Source organism: Mytilus galloprovincialis, chromosome 5, assembly GCF_965363235.1.
Source record: "Mytilus galloprovincialis chromosome 5, xbMytGall1.hap1.1, whole genome shotgun sequence".
Classification (NCBI taxonomy): domain Eukaryota; kingdom Metazoa; phylum Mollusca; class Bivalvia; order Mytilida; family Mytilidae; genus Mytilus; species Mytilus galloprovincialis.
The window spans coordinates 70,032,276-70,048,157 of NC_134842.1; the positions used below are offsets into that span (position 1 = coordinate 70,032,276).

The following is a 15,882-nucleotide window of genomic DNA, read 5'->3' on the forward strand; positions in this document are numbered from 1 at the left end:
GAAGACATTTGCATGTATTTCCCATAGGTAATATGTTAAACTAAGTCAGCCATCTTAGATGATGGATCAGCTACAAAGTAACAACACTTAGTAAGCATCTATATATCTCATAAGGAACATTCATGCTATGTTTGGTTTCATTCCATTCAGTGGTTCTTCAAAAGAAGACACTTGTATGGATTTCCCATAGGGAACTATGTTAAACTAAGTCCCCTGCTAGTGGCCATCTTGGATGATGGACCAGCTACAAAGTATCAACACTGGGTCAGCATCTGATAAAAAACATTCATGCCATGTTTGGTTTTCTTTCCGTTCAACGGTTCTCTAAAAGAAGACAATTGTATGTATTTCCCATAGGGTCCTATGTTAAACTTAATTCCCCCCAGGCAGCCATCTTGGATGATGGATCCGTTACAAAGTAGTAACACTTGGTCAATACCTCATAAGGATCATTCATGCTATGTTTGGTTCCATTTCATTCAGTGGTTCTCTAGAAGATGTTCAAAATGTCGACAATGACGAACGCCAAGTGATGAGAAAAGCTCACTTGGCCCTTTGAGCCAGGTGAGCTAAAAACAAAATTCCTAAACTTTGAATGAGAAAGTTAGAACATAATATAATATTGTTTTCCCATATTATCAATGGAGATTTTTTATTTATTGATCAAGTCATGCGAGTAAAAAAACTGGTATCAAGATAGTGCAAGAAAATGATAACACTGGATTAATTTGGTGTTTATGTTAATTGCACTTTTCTGATCATGTCTTTTAAAAGTTACAGATAATTTAAATTTAACTTAATCACTCAGGAATTAAAAAAACCCAATTCAGCCTTTAATTTTGAATGAACTCAGACAGAACTTCAATTTACCTGGCTTTTGATGTTGAACAACAGGAGACTCTACCTCGGCTGCTGGTCCTTTACCAACTTTGTTTTCAGCACTGACACTACATACATAATGTTTGTCCAGCTTCAGATTCTTAATGGTATAGGAGGTGACAAATGATCTGCCTCGTCCAATCTTTTTCCAGTCATCAGAATCAACCATTTTCAGGGAAATATTGTACCCAGTAACCTTTGAATCGCCAATTGCCTTTGGCCTTGTCCATTCCAAAGTCAACTTGTCATTGGTCCTTGTCTTCACCTTCAAATTTGCAGGTGCTTGTGGTACCTCTGTTGTAAATGGAGATTAAATATTTAGTTGATTTCTTATCTTAAATTCAAACACATAAGTATGAAGCAGGGGAACTAGAGTCTCTAACAAGGTGGGCTTTCTCACCTGCATCTTCAACAATAGCAATTTTTGTTTAAAATTAGAGGCTAGCTCTCATGAGCCTGTGTTGCTTAAAATCTTCTGTGGTTTTGGAAATCATGTAAAATAAGGTTTAAATCTTAATAAATAGTATAAGATACCCTAATAACTAAATTAAAAAAGGTTATCCCACTAGTATCTCGACTTAGACAATACTTACTGAAGACCCCTTATCATTATTTAACAATTTTCCCTTACACCTCAATAATAAATCCCTGTGTACTTTTGTACTTTATTCGAATAGATTGCCATGTTAGTTGGATGGCATTGTGGCTTAGTTTTATTCTAATTGGCCCTGTAGATTAACTAGAGAATATTTTGGTAAAAGAAAAAATTGCGAAATTCACTTTATAAAGCAATACAATTTAAGGGGTCAATTGAATATCTTTGTCATATCAACATATTTTTAGATCTTATATACATTATCTTTGTCTATAATAAGATATTAGATAATAAACAAAAAACTGCTTAATTTCCTTAAAATTACAAATTCAGGGGCAGTTATATCCAACAAAATAAACTCATCATAGATACCAGGACTAAATTTTGTATATACCCCAGACACACGTTTCGTCTACAAAAGACTCATCAGTGACGCTCTTATCCAAACAAGAGGCTCTCAAGACCCTGCATCTCTCACCTTAAATTTTTTGCTTAAATCTTCCATCAATGATTATTTTGGGTTTTCAATTTATATAAATGGTTCTTCGATTCTGTCATATCTTCTTCAAAAGCAAAAACAAGAGTGGACACACTGAAATGTCTCGTTTGTCTCGTGTTCATAATATAATTTATGATGAAAGTATAAAAAAAACATTGTATACCCCAAGCATTACATTATTGCTGTTAACAGTTTATCTACATCTATAATAATATTCAAGATAATAACCAAAAACAGCAAAATTTCCTTAAAATTACCAATTCAGGGGCGGCAACCCAACAACGGGTTGTCCGATTCATCTAAAAATTTCAGGGCAGATATATCTTGACCTGATAAACAATTTTACCCCATGTCAGATTTGCTCTAAATGCTTTGGTTTTTGAGTTATAAGCTAAAAACTGCATTTTACACCCTATGTTCTATTTTTAGCCATGGTGGCCATCTTGGTTGGTAAGCCAGGTCACCAGACACAATTTTTAAACTAGATACCCTAATAATAATTTTGGCCATGTTTGGTTAAATTTGGCCCAGTAGTTTCAGAGGAGAAGATTTTTGTAAAAGATAACTAAGATTTACGGAAAATGGTTAAAAATTGACTATAAAGGGCCATAACTCCTAAAGGGGTCAACTGACCATTTCGGTCATGTTGACTTATTTATGAATCTTACTTTGCTGAACATTTTTGCTGTTTACAGTTTATCTCTATCTATAATAATATTCATGATAATAACCAAAAACAGCAAAATTTCCTTAAAATAACCAATTCAAAGGCAGCAACCTAACAATCAGTTGTCTGATTCATCTGAAAATTTCAGGGCAGATATATCTTGACCTGATAAACAATTTTACCCCATGTCAGATTTGCTCTAAATGCTTTGGTTTTTGAGTTATAAGCTAAAAACTGCATTTTACCCCCTATGTTCTATTTTTAGCCATGGTGGCCATCTTGGTTGGTAAGCCGGGTCACCAGACACAATTTTTAAACTAGATACCCTAATAATAATTTTGGCCATGTTTGGTTAAATATGGCCCAGTAGTTTCAGAGGAGAAGATTTTTGTAAAAGATAACTAAGATTTACGGAAAATGGTTAAAAATTGACTATAAAGGGCAATAACTCCTAAAGGGGTCAACTGACCATTTCGGTCATGTTGACTTATTTGTGAATCTTACTTTGCTGAACATTTTTGCTGTTTACAGTTTATCTCTATCTATAATAATATTCATGATAATAACCAAAAACAGCAAAATTTCCTTAAAATAACCAATTCAAAGGCAGCAAACTAACAATCAGTTGTCTGATTCATCTGAAAATTTCAGGGCAGATAGATCTTGACCTGATAAACCATTTAACCTCATGTCAGATTTGCTCTAAATGCTTTGGTTTTTGAGTTATAAGCCAAAAACTGATCTAACCCCTATGTTCTATTTTTAGCCATGGTGGCCATCTTGGTTGGTTGGCCGGGTCAACCGACACAATTTTTAAACAAGTTACCCCAATGATGATTGTTGCCAAGTTTGGTTCAATTTGACCCAGTAGTTTCACAGAAGATTTTTGTAAAAGATAACTAAGATCTACGGAAAATGGTTAAAAATTGACTATAAAGGGCCATAACTCCTAAAGGGGTCAAATGACAATTTCGATCATGTTGACTTATTTGTAAATCTTACTTTGCTGAACATTTTTGCTGTTTACATTGTATCTCTATCTATAATAATATTCATGATAATAACCAAAAACAGCAAAATTTCCTTAAAATTACCAATTCAGGGGCAGCAACCTAACAACGGGTTGTCCGATTCATCTGAAAATTTCAGGGCAGATAGATCTTGACCTGATAAACAATTTTACCCCCTGTCAGATTTGCTCTAAATGCTTTCAATTGGTTTTTGAGTTATAAGCTAAAAACTGCATTTAACCCCTATGTTCTATTTTTAGCCATGGCGGCCATGTTTTTTGATGAAATGGGAATTAAAACACAAACTTTATTCTAGATACCCTAGGCATCAATCAGATGAAGTTTGGTTTGAATTGGTTCAGTAGTTTCAGAGGAGATCTTTGAAATAGTTTACGACGGACGGACGACGATGACGGACGGACGGACAGAAGACAACGGACGGACGGAAGACGACGGACGCCAAGTGATGGCAAAAGCTCACATTTTCTTTTTTCCTAAAAAGTTAAAAAGGCCAAATAAAGTAAAAAGTTGAAGAGCATTGAGGACCAAAATTTCCAAAAGTTTTGCCAAATACAGCCAAGGCAATCTATGCCTGAGGTAGAAAAGCCTTAGTATTTCAAAAATTCTAAATTCAAAACAAGGGGTTGTCTGATTAGTCTTAATTTTTCAGGGTTAATAGACCTTAATCTGATGATCATTTCTATCCCATGTCAGATTTGCTCTAAGTGCTTTAGTTTAATTGTTTACAAAAAAATGCATTTTACTCCTATGTCCATTTTTTAGCCATGTCTGTCATCTTGGTTGGCAGGCTGGATCATCTAACACATTTTTTTACCAAGATACCTTAATGATGATTGTAACGGGGTGGGGGTAACCCCCATAGACTCTCCCTATATTATTTCATTTGATGTGTTTTATTGTTCCATACAAGAATATATATGGTTTATGGTTGGGGATATGGACCGTTTACAAGTTTTCAAACAACAGGGGGTGGAGTGACCCCCTAGGGACTTCCCTTTTATTTCTTTTCATTTGTTTTATTGTCCCCTACAAGAATATATATGGTTTAGGGCTGGGGATCTGGACCGTTTACATTATAATAGCATATTCTCAAATTGAATGGGGTGGGGTGACCCCCAGGGACTTCTCTTTTATTTCATTAAATTTGTTTTATCGTCTCATTCAAGAATATATATGGTTTAGGGGTGGGGATTTGGACTGTTTACAAGATAATAGCATATTCTCAAATATTAAGGGGATGGGAATGACCCCCAGGGATTCCCCCTTTATTTCATGTGATTTGTTTTATTGTCCTATGATCATTTCTGAAGACTGTGTGTGTTTATCACTTAAAGTTTACAAGTTATATTCATTTGAAAATTTTCGAAATTAAAATCCCATAGGGTTCTATAGTAAACCCCTCCCTTCTTTTGGCCTCTCAAAATACCTTAATAGACCCTAATGCACAAATTTGCTTTCTATCTTTCTATACGTAAAATAATATAGAGTAAAAAAGAGGAAAGATTTGAAAGCCACCATTGGTTGCAATTGACTGTTGAAACAATGTGACCATTAGTGCAGGTTTGACTGTATAGCTACATTCATCCCAAGCAGAATTTTCTAATCCTTTAAAAACACATTTTACTCAAATAGTTGTTACCTGCTATTGGTCGACTTGTTAAATTCCTTTTAAATTTATCACAATATAATACTTTATTTCCTCCTTTCTTATTCTTGAATGATGGTTGGCTAGGGCTGGCTTTCCCAATAGATTTCACTGTAAAACAAGAGTTTGTTGACACACAAATGTCTTCACTGATACAACTATTTTCAAAATAATAGGCAAAAATGCAAAAAGCTGATAATAAAAAAGTTATTTAGGACAATAACTTCAATAAAGGGCCAACTGACAATTTTGGGAATGTTCACTTATTTGTTTTAGATCTTGACTTTTTGATCATTTTGCCTATTAACATTTGCTTTCTACATGTATATATTTCTATGATTCTTAAAAAAAAAAATAAGACAAAAGGAATAAAAAAGATATATTTTCTTTTAAGATCAATAACTTCAGTTTATTTAGAAGCGACTTATTGAAAATAACAATAACTAAACGGTACCAATTTGACTGAGAATGTTTTTCTACTGCTTATAAAAAATGAGAAAATTGTCCAACAGTAATGTGAGTTAATCAAGTCTTTTTTCTATATATTTTACATAACTTTATAATTTTCAAACATATCTATATCATGTAACATATGTCCTTTTTTCACTCTTCCCTATGAAAATTTTGATGTCTTTTTAATTGCACAATTTGATGGGTCATTACTGGTCCTTTATCTTGAACTAGCAGAGTGAATATGACTAGGCATATTCAAATATAACTTATTTAAGCCCATTTACTTAAATTTTCTCAATCATTTTTTACCTGTTGTTGGTCTGCTAGTTAAATTCTTTTTGACTACATCACTATATAGCGCTTTATTTTCTTTCTTATCTTTGATAGATTGTTTGCTTGTTCTGGCTTTCTCAATAGCTTTCACTGTAAAAAAAAAGTTCTAAATTACCAGTATGGCCTGAATTTTGAACAATAATCATGATAATATGATAGATTAACTATAGTATAATGATAAATACCCTTAAAATCAACAACCTGATGTTTGTTATACTTATGACATATGTTGAATTGTTCAAGTTTGTTATACTTATGACATATGTGGAATTGTTCATGTTTGTTATACTTGTGACATATGTTGAATTGTTCATGTTTGTTATACTTATGACATATGTTGAATTGTTCAAGTTTGTTATACTTATGACATATGTGGAATTGTTCATGTTTGTTATATACTTGTGACATATGTTGAATTGTTCATGTTTGTTATACTTATGACATTTGTTGAATTGTTCATCTTTGTTATACTTCATAACGTTCATTATCAGGTTGTTATACTTATAACTGATGTTCATATTTTTAAGGTTACCTATTTAACACTGTAATTAAATCTTTAAATATTGTTTTATTTGGTATAAATATTGATTCTGTTATCAGCAAATTAGCCCAACTTGTAACTACACATAGGTACATTCACTTAAAACAACCAGTTGATACATATAGTTTTGCACTGCACAACTGCCTGAAAACAAGAATGTGTCCAAAGTACACAGATGCCCCACTCGCACATTATTTACCATATTCAATGGACCATAAAATTGGGTAAAAATCTAATTTGGCATTAAAATTAGAAAGATCATACCATATATAGGTACAGGTGTACTAAGTTTCAAGTTGACTGGACCTTAGCTTCATCAAAAACTACCTTGACAAAAAGATTTAACCTGAAGCAGGACAGGGACGAACGTAGGTTGGGAATAAAAGTATTCAACACAAAAAGTACACATAAAAGACTATGTTATAGTGGGACAGTAGTAGGAACTCACACAAAAAAATGGCTGAAAAATTTAAATAAGCAGTTTCAGAAAGATCATATTTATACTTACACCGATGCTAACAACAACATGGACAAGAGTTTGGACCATAACTTCCAAAATCAATCCAAAAATGTTTTGAACCATATATAAACTAGAGAATCTCAAGAGCTCACCTGATTCTATACTTGGAATTTTGAAATAATATTAACAAGTGAAACTGTGAGCTACTGCTCACTGATGATACCCCCGCCTCAAGTGGATAATACTAATAGTGTAAAAATATGCAAGTGTTCGGTAAACAGGAAGTTGTTGAGTGATGAATCTGAAAACGCATCACACAGTATAGCTGACTTATAAAAATCCTGAAACCAAATTTCAGAAATCCTTGTATTGTAGTTCCTGAGAAAAATGTGACGAAAATTTTTAACTTGGTTATCATGTGTAAAATCATACAAGTGTTCGGTTAACAGGAAGTTGTCAAGTGATGAATCTGAAAACGCATCACACGGTATAGCTGACTTATATAAATCCTGAAACCAAATTTCAGAAATCCTTGTATTGTAGTTCCTGAGAAAAATGTGACGAAAATTTTAAACTTGGCTATCATGTGTAAAATCAGACAAGTGTTTGGTAAACAGGAAGTTGTCAAGTGATGAATCTGAAAACGCATCAAACAGTATGGCTGACATATATAAATGTTGATACCAAATTACAGAAAGGGTGGATGTGTAGTTCCTGAGAAAAATGTGACAAAAGTTTCATGGGACAGACTGACTGACGGACGGACTGATGGACGGACTGATAGACAGAGGTAAAACAGTATACCCCCCCTTTTTTAAAGCGGGGGTATAAAAATGTAAATTAAAAATTGTAACAGATACTTATAATGATGTTTTAGGCCAAATTTGATTTAATATTGTTATGTTTGATCATTAGTTCTCTTAAGGAAGACATTTGTAAGTAATTCCCATATAGGATCCCATGTTAAAATAAGTCCCCCAATGGCGGCAATCTTGAATAATGGAACAGCTACAAAATAACAACACATTGTTTAGTACCTCATAAGGAACATTCATGATAAATTTTGTTTCATTCCATTCAGTGGTTCTTCAAAAGAAGACATTTGTATGTATTTCCCATAGGGATCTATATTAAACTAGGTCCCACAAAGAAGACATTTGTATGTAATTCCCATAGGATCCCATGTTAAAATAAGTCCCCCAATGGCGGCAATCTTGAATAATGGAACGGCTACAAAATAACAACACATTGTTTAGTACCTCATAAGGAACATTCATGATAAATTTTGTTTCATTACATTCAGTGGTTCTTCAAAAGAAACATTTGTATGTATTTCCCATAGGGATCTATATTAAACTAGGTCCCTGCTTGTGGCCATCTTATAAAATGGATCGGTTTCAAAGTAAGAACCAGGCCTCGACAATAACGCTTGTCCGATTGTGCGGTACCAGAGAGAAAAAAGGTCGGACAAGTAAAAGCTGAATCAAGCTTGTCCGTCGGGACAAGTACAATTATTCTGCAGAAAATAAATTTAATCCAACTTTGATGAACAAAGTAATTTATTATAAACAAAAACAAGAAAACAAATATTAATTTGACATGTTTCTGTATTCTGCTTATTCAAATGCAAAACCTTTTTCTTCAACATGTTTACTTGCAATCGATAATTTTTAACTGGTTCTTTGTCAGGTACTTTTTAACAGGTAAAAGGTATACTATTCTCAGAAAACAGTCTTACTGATCGGAATCAATGATGCGCTTTGTAGATAAGGTAACTTTACAGGACAGTTCGTCACCTCGAAAGATTCAGCTCCAATTGTTTAAGAGACAGTTTGGCACCGTAGGAGACATATTTAGAAGACATGATTGATAGACAGTTTGACAAGGCAGGAGACATTTCGGGACCAAGACAAATCAGTACCTCATTTTTCTACCTTATTCTGTTCCTTATAATAAATACCATACCAGTAATTTTTTCACAAAAATATTTTTTTTTATTTACCATTAAATTCACAAAACTTAAAAAAACACCAAACAGAATACAAATCCAATGAGTGTTCAGGCCTATCAGATAGTGACTCATGATTAGAGTCTGATGAGACTAGCATTGATGGAAACTAGAACCTAATTCCTGTAATATGACTAGCTTCGCAGTTGTACTTGACTCATATTTTTGAAAAGTATTTTAAAAAAAATACATCAAATTCTGTTATATTGTTTAAATTCGTTTTGTTCCTTTAATCAACTAAAAATGTAAAAAAGGTTATTTTTAATAGAAATTTTTTGGACAAGTAACAATTTCATTCGGGCAAGTAAATTTTGGTATGTGCTTGTCCTACAGGACAAGTTGAAATTTTTTTTATTGAAGAGGCCTGAGAACACTTGGTCAACACCTCATAAGGAACATTCATGCTATGTTTGGTTTCATTCCATTTAGTGGTTTTCTAAAAGAAGACATTTGTAAGTATTTCCCATAGGGTACTAAGTTTAACTAAGTCCTCTGCTGGCAGCCATCTAATAGATGATGGATCTGCTACAAAGTAACAACACTTAGTAAGCATCTCATAAGGAACATTCATGCTGTTTGGTTTCATTCCTATCAGTGGTTCACTAAAAGAAGACATTTGTATGTATTTCCCATATATATATAGGGTCTTATGTTACACTAAGTCCCCTGTTAGTGGCCATCTTGGATGATGGATTGGTTACAAAGTAACAACACTTGGTAGGCATCTCATAAAGAACATTCATGCTATGTTTGGTTTCTTTCCATTCAGTGGTTCTCTAAAAGAAGACATTTGTATGTATTTTCCATAGGGTCCTATGTTAAACTTAGTCCCCTGCTGGCAGCCATCTTGGATAATGGATCAGCTACAAAGTAACAACACTTGGTCAACACCTCATAAGGATCATTCATGCTATGTTTGGTTCCATTTCATTCAGTGGTTCCCTAGAAGATGTTCAAAATGTGAAAAGTTACGCCGACAATGACGAACGCCAAGTGATGAGAAAAGCTCACTTGGCCCTTTAAGCCAGGTGAGCTAAAAACAAAATTCCTAAACTTTGAATGAGAAAGTTAGAACATAATATAATATTTTTTCCCCATATTTTCAATGGAGATTTTTTTTATTGATCAAGTCATGTGAGTAATAACTGGTATCAAAATAGTGTAAGAAAATGATAATAACACTGGATTAATTTGGTGTTTACGTTAATTGCACTTTTCTGATCATGTCTTTTAAAAGTTACAGATAATTCAAATTTAACTTAATCACTCAGGAACTAAAAAAACCCAATTCAGCTTTTAATTTTGAATGAACTCAGACAGAACTTCAATTTACCTGGCTTTTGATGTTGAACAACAGGAGACTCTACCTCTGCTGCTGGTCCTTTACCAACTTTGTTTTCAGCACTGACACTACATACATAATGTTTGTCCAGCTTCAGATTCTTAATGGTATAGGAGGTGACAAATGATCTGCCTCGTCCAATCTTTTTCCAGTCATCAGAATCAACCATTTTCAGGGAAATATTGTACCCAGTAACCTTTGAATCGCCAATTGCCTTTGGCCTTGTCCATTCCAAAGTCAACTTGTCATTGGTCCTTGTCTTCACCTTCAAATTTGCAGGTGCTTGTGGTACCTCTGTTGTAAATGGAGATTAAATATTTAGTTGATTTCTTATCTTAAATTCAAACACATAAGTATGAAGCAGGGGAACTAGAGTCTCTAACAAGGTGGGCTTGCTCACCTGCATCTTCAACAATAGCAATTTTTGTTTAAAATTAGAGGCTAGCTCTCATGAGCCTGTGTTGCTTAAAATCTTCTGTGGTTTTGGAAATCATGTAAAATAAGGTTTAAATCTTAATAAATAGTATAAGATACCCTAATAACTAAATTAAATAAACAGCTGCGCCATGAGCGCATGATACGCCCGACGTCTTGTGTAGTTTTATGTAATAATCATAAATAGTTTCTGAGGAAGTTTTAAGCAATAACCATTTATTGTTTTTGAGACACGGCGGGACATGTGAAACCCCCCCCCCCCACCCTGTTTTTTTTTTACAAATATCACTAAAATAAAATTTTGAATCAAACCAAAAAGTATACAGATCTTTAAATTAGTATAACAAAGAAGTGTGTACAGTTTCAAGCAATAATCATAAATTGTTTTTGAGATACGGTGCGACATGTAAAAAAAAAACCTCCCCTTTTTTACAAAATACTCAATAACTCAAAAATAAAATTTTGAGTCATCACCAAAAAGTATACAGATCTTTAAATTAATATAACAAAGAAGTGTGTAAAGTTTTAAGCAATAATCATAAATCGTTTTTGAGATACGGCGCGACATGTAAAAAAACCCTCCCCCTTTTTTATAAAATACTCAAAAACTCAAAAATGAAATTTTGAATCATCACCAAAAAGTATACAGATATTGAGATTAATATAACTAAGAAGTGTGTAAAGTTTTAAGCAATAATCAAGAAACGTTTTTGAGATACGGTGCGACATGTGAAAAAAAACACACCCCTGTTTTAGTTACAAAGTGCCGTAACTCAAAAAGTTTAAATCTTATTTTCACCAAAAAGTATACAGATCATTTGACCATCATAAGAAACAACTATTTTAAGTTTCATGAGATTTGGATAAGTCGTTCTCAAGTTACGGTGCGACATGTTTACGCCGGACAGACGGACAGACAGACGGACGGACGGACAGACGGACGGACGGACAGACGGACGGACGGACAGACACCGGACATTTGTATACCATAATACGTCCCGTCAAAATTTTGACGGGCGTATAAAAAGGTTATCCCACTAGTATCTCGACTTAGACAATACTTACTGAAGACCCCTTATCATTATTTAAATTAGTTTTCAAGTTATGACTACTTGAAATTGTTTTGATTTTTTTTAACAAATTTTCCCTTACACCTCAATAATAAATCCCTATGTACTTTATTCGGATAGATTGCCATGTTAGTTGGATGGCATGTGGCTTAGTTTTATTCTTATTGGCCCTGTAGATTAACTAGAGAACACGTTTCGTCTACAAAAGACTCATCAGTGACGCTTTAATCCAAACAAGAGGCTCTCAAGAGCCTGAATCGCTCACCTTAAATTTTTTGCTTAAATCTTCCATCAATGATTATTTTGGGTTTTCAATTTATATAAATGGTTCTTCGATTCTGTCATATCTTCTTCAAAAGCAAAAACAAGAGGACACACTGAAATGTCTCGTTTGTCTCGTGTTCATAATATAATTTATGATGAAAGTATAAAAAAACATTGTATACCCCAAGCATTACATTATTGCTGTTTACAGTTTATCTACATCTATAATAATATTCAAGATAATAACCAAAAACAGCAAAATTTCCTTAAAATTACCAATTCAGGGGCAGCAACCTAACAACGGGTTGTCCGATTTATCTGAAAATTTCAGGGGAGATATATCTTGACCTGATAAACAATTTTACCCCATGTCAGATTTGCTCTAAATGCTTTCAATTGGTTTTTGAGTTATAAGCTAAAAACTGCATTTTACACCTATGTTCTATTTTTAGCCATGGCGGCCATGTTTTTTTTATGAAATGGGAATTAAAACACAAACTTTATTCTAGATACCCTAGGAATCAATCAGATGAAGTTTGGTTTGAATTGGTTCAGTAGTTTCAGAGAAGAAGATCTTTGAAATAGTTTACGATGGACGGACGACGACGACGGACGGATGAACGGAAGACGACGGACGCCAAGTGATGGCAAAAGCTCACATTTCCTTTTGGAAAGGTGAGCTAAAAAGTTAAAAAGGCCAAATAAAGTAAAAAGTTGAAGAGCATTGAGGACCAAAATTCCCAAAAGTTTTGCCAAATACAGCCAAGGCAATCTATGCCTGAGGTAGAAAAGCCTTAGTATTTCAAAAATTCTAAATTCAAAACAAGGGGTTGTCTGATTAGTCTTAATTTTTCAGGGTTAATAGATCTTAATCTGATGATCATTTCTATCCCATGTCAGATTTGCTCTAAGTGCTTTAGTTTCAGAATTGTTTACAAAAAAATGCATTTTACTCCTATGTCAATTTTTTAGCCATGTCTGTCATCTTGGTTGGCAGGCTGGATCATCTAACACATTTTTTTACCAAGATACCTTAATGATGATTGTAACGGGGTGGGGGTAACCCCCATGGACTCTCCCTATATTATTCATTTGATGTGTTTTATTGTTCCATACAAGAATATATATGGTTTATGGTTGGGGATATGGACCGTTTACAAGTTTTCAAACAACAGGGGACGGGGTGACCCCCTAGGGACATTTCTTTTCCTTTGTTTTATTGTCCCCTACAAGAATATATATGGTTTAGGGGTGGGGATCTGGACCGTTTACATTATAATAGCACATTCTCAAATTGAATGGGGTGGGGTGACCTCCATGGACTTCCCTTTTATTTCATTAAATTTGTTTTATAGTCCCATTCAAGAATATATATGGTTTAAGGGTGGGGATTTGGACTGTTTACAAGTTAATAGCATATTCTCAAGTATTAAGGACGTGGGAATGACCCCCAGGGATTCCCCCTTTATTTCATGTCATTTGTTTTATTGTCCTATGATCATTTCTGAAGACTGTGTGTGTTTATCACTTAAAGTTTACAAGTTATATTCATTTGAAAATTTTCAAAAAAAAATTCCCATAGGGTTCTATAGTAAACCCCTCCCTTCTTTCGGCCTCCCAAAATACCTTAATAGACCCTAATGCACAAATTTGCTTTCTATCTTTCTATACGTAAAATAATATAGAGTAAAAAAAAAGAAAAGATTTGAAAGCCACCATTGGTTGCAACTGACTGTTGAAACAATGTGACCATTAGTGCAGGTTTGACTGTATAGCTACATTCATCCCAAGCAGAATTTTCTAATCATTTAATAACACATTTTACTCAAATAGTTGTTACCTGCTATTGGTCGACTTGTTAAATTCCTTTTAAATTTATCACAATATAATACTTTATTTCCTCCTTTCTTATTCTTGAATGATGGTTGGCTAGGGCTGGCTTTCCCAATAGATTTCACTGTAAAACAAGAGTTTGTTGACACACAAATGTCTTTACTGATACAACTATTTTCAAAATAATAGGCAAAAATGCAAAAAGCTGATAATAAAAAAGTCATTTAGGACAATAACTTCAATAAAGGGCCAACTGACAATTTTGGGAATGTTCACTTATTTGTTTTAGATCTTGACTTTTTGATCATTTTGCCTATTAAGATTTGCTTTCTACATGTATATATTTCTATGATTCTTAAAAAAAAATATAAGACAAAAGGAATAAAAAAGTTATATTTTCATTTAAGATCAATAACTTCAGTTTATTTAGAAGCGACTTATTGAAAATAACAATAACTAAAAGGTACAAATTTTACTGAGTATGTTTTTCTACTGCTTATAAAAAATGAGAAAATTGTCCAACAGTAATGTGAGTTAATCAAGTCTTTTTTCTATATATTTTACATAACTTTATAATTTTCAAACATATCTATATCATGTAACATATGTCCTTTTTTCACTCTTCCCTATGAAAATTTTGATGTCTTTTTGATTGCACAATTTGATGGGTCATTACTGGTCCTTTATCTTGAACTAGCAGAGTGAATATGACTAGGCATATTCAAATATAACTTATTTAAGCCCATTTATTTATATTTTCTCAATCATTTTTTACCTGTTGTTGGTCTGCTAGTTAAATTCTTTTTGACTACATCACTATATAGCGCTTTATTTTCTTTCTTATCTTTGATAGATTGTTTGCTTGTTCTGGCTTTCTCAATAGCTTTCACTGTAAAAAAAAAGTTCTTAATTACCAGTATGGCCTGAATTTTGAACAATAATCATGATAATATGATAGATTAACTATAGTGTAATGATAAACACCCTTAAAATCAACAACCTGATGTTTGTTATACTTATGACATATGTTGAATTATTCATGTTTGTTATACTTATGACATATGTTGAATTGTTCAAGTTTGTTATACTTATGACATATGTGGAATTGTTCATGTTTGTTATACTTGTGACATATGTTGAATTGTTCATGTTTTTTATACTTATGACATATGTGGAATTGTTCCTGTTTGTTATACTTATGACATATGTGGAATTGTTCATGTTTGTTATACTTGTGACATATGTTGAATTGCTCATGTTTGTTATACTTATGACATTTGTTGAATTGTTCATGTGTGTTATACATATGTTCATTATGAGGTTGTTATACTTATAACTTATGTTCATATTTTTAAGGTTACCTATTTAACACTGTAATTAAATCTTTAAATATTGTTTTATTTGGTATAAATATTGATTCTGTTATCAGCAAATTAGCCCAACTTGTAACTACACATAGGTACATTCACTTAAAACAACCAGTTGATACATATAGTTTTGCACTGCACAACTGCCTGAAAACAAGAATGTGTCCAAAGTACACAGATGCCCAACTTGCACATTATTTACCATATTCAATGGACCATGAAATTGGGTAAAAATCTAATTTGGCATTAAAATTAGAAAGATCATACAATATATAGGTTCAGGTGTACTAAGTTTCAAGTTGATTGGACCTTAGCTTCATCAAAAACTACCTTGACAAAAAATTTTAACCTGAAGCAGGACAGGGACGAACGTAGGTTGGGAATAAAAGTATTCAACACAAAAAGTACACTTAAAAGACTATGTTATAGTGGGACAGTAGTAGGAACTCACACAAAAAAT

At 33.2% G+C, this 15,882-nt stretch overlaps 1 protein-coding gene across 1 annotated transcript in view; it reads right to left on the reverse strand.

The window, feature by feature from the left end:
• LOC143074128 (uncharacterized) overlaps positions 1-15,588 on the reverse strand; it is an 85,081-nt gene extending 69,493 nt beyond the window's left edge. The window contains exons 1-6 of the mRNA XM_076249674.1: positions 14,831-15,588; positions 14,063-14,179; positions 10,445-10,747; positions 6,079-6,192; positions 5,311-5,427; positions 871-1,173 (exon numbers count right to left, since the gene is read on the reverse strand). Of these exons, the coding sequence (XP_076105789.1) occupies positions 871-1,173; positions 5,311-5,427; positions 6,079-6,192; positions 10,445-10,622 (712 nt within the window). The 5' untranslated portion in view covers positions 10,623-10,747; positions 14,063-14,179; positions 14,831-15,588. The remainder of the gene's footprint in view (positions 1-870; positions 1,174-5,310; positions 5,428-6,078; positions 6,193-10,444; positions 10,748-14,062; positions 14,180-14,830) is intronic.
• Positions 15,589-15,882: the final 294 nt, after the last annotated feature.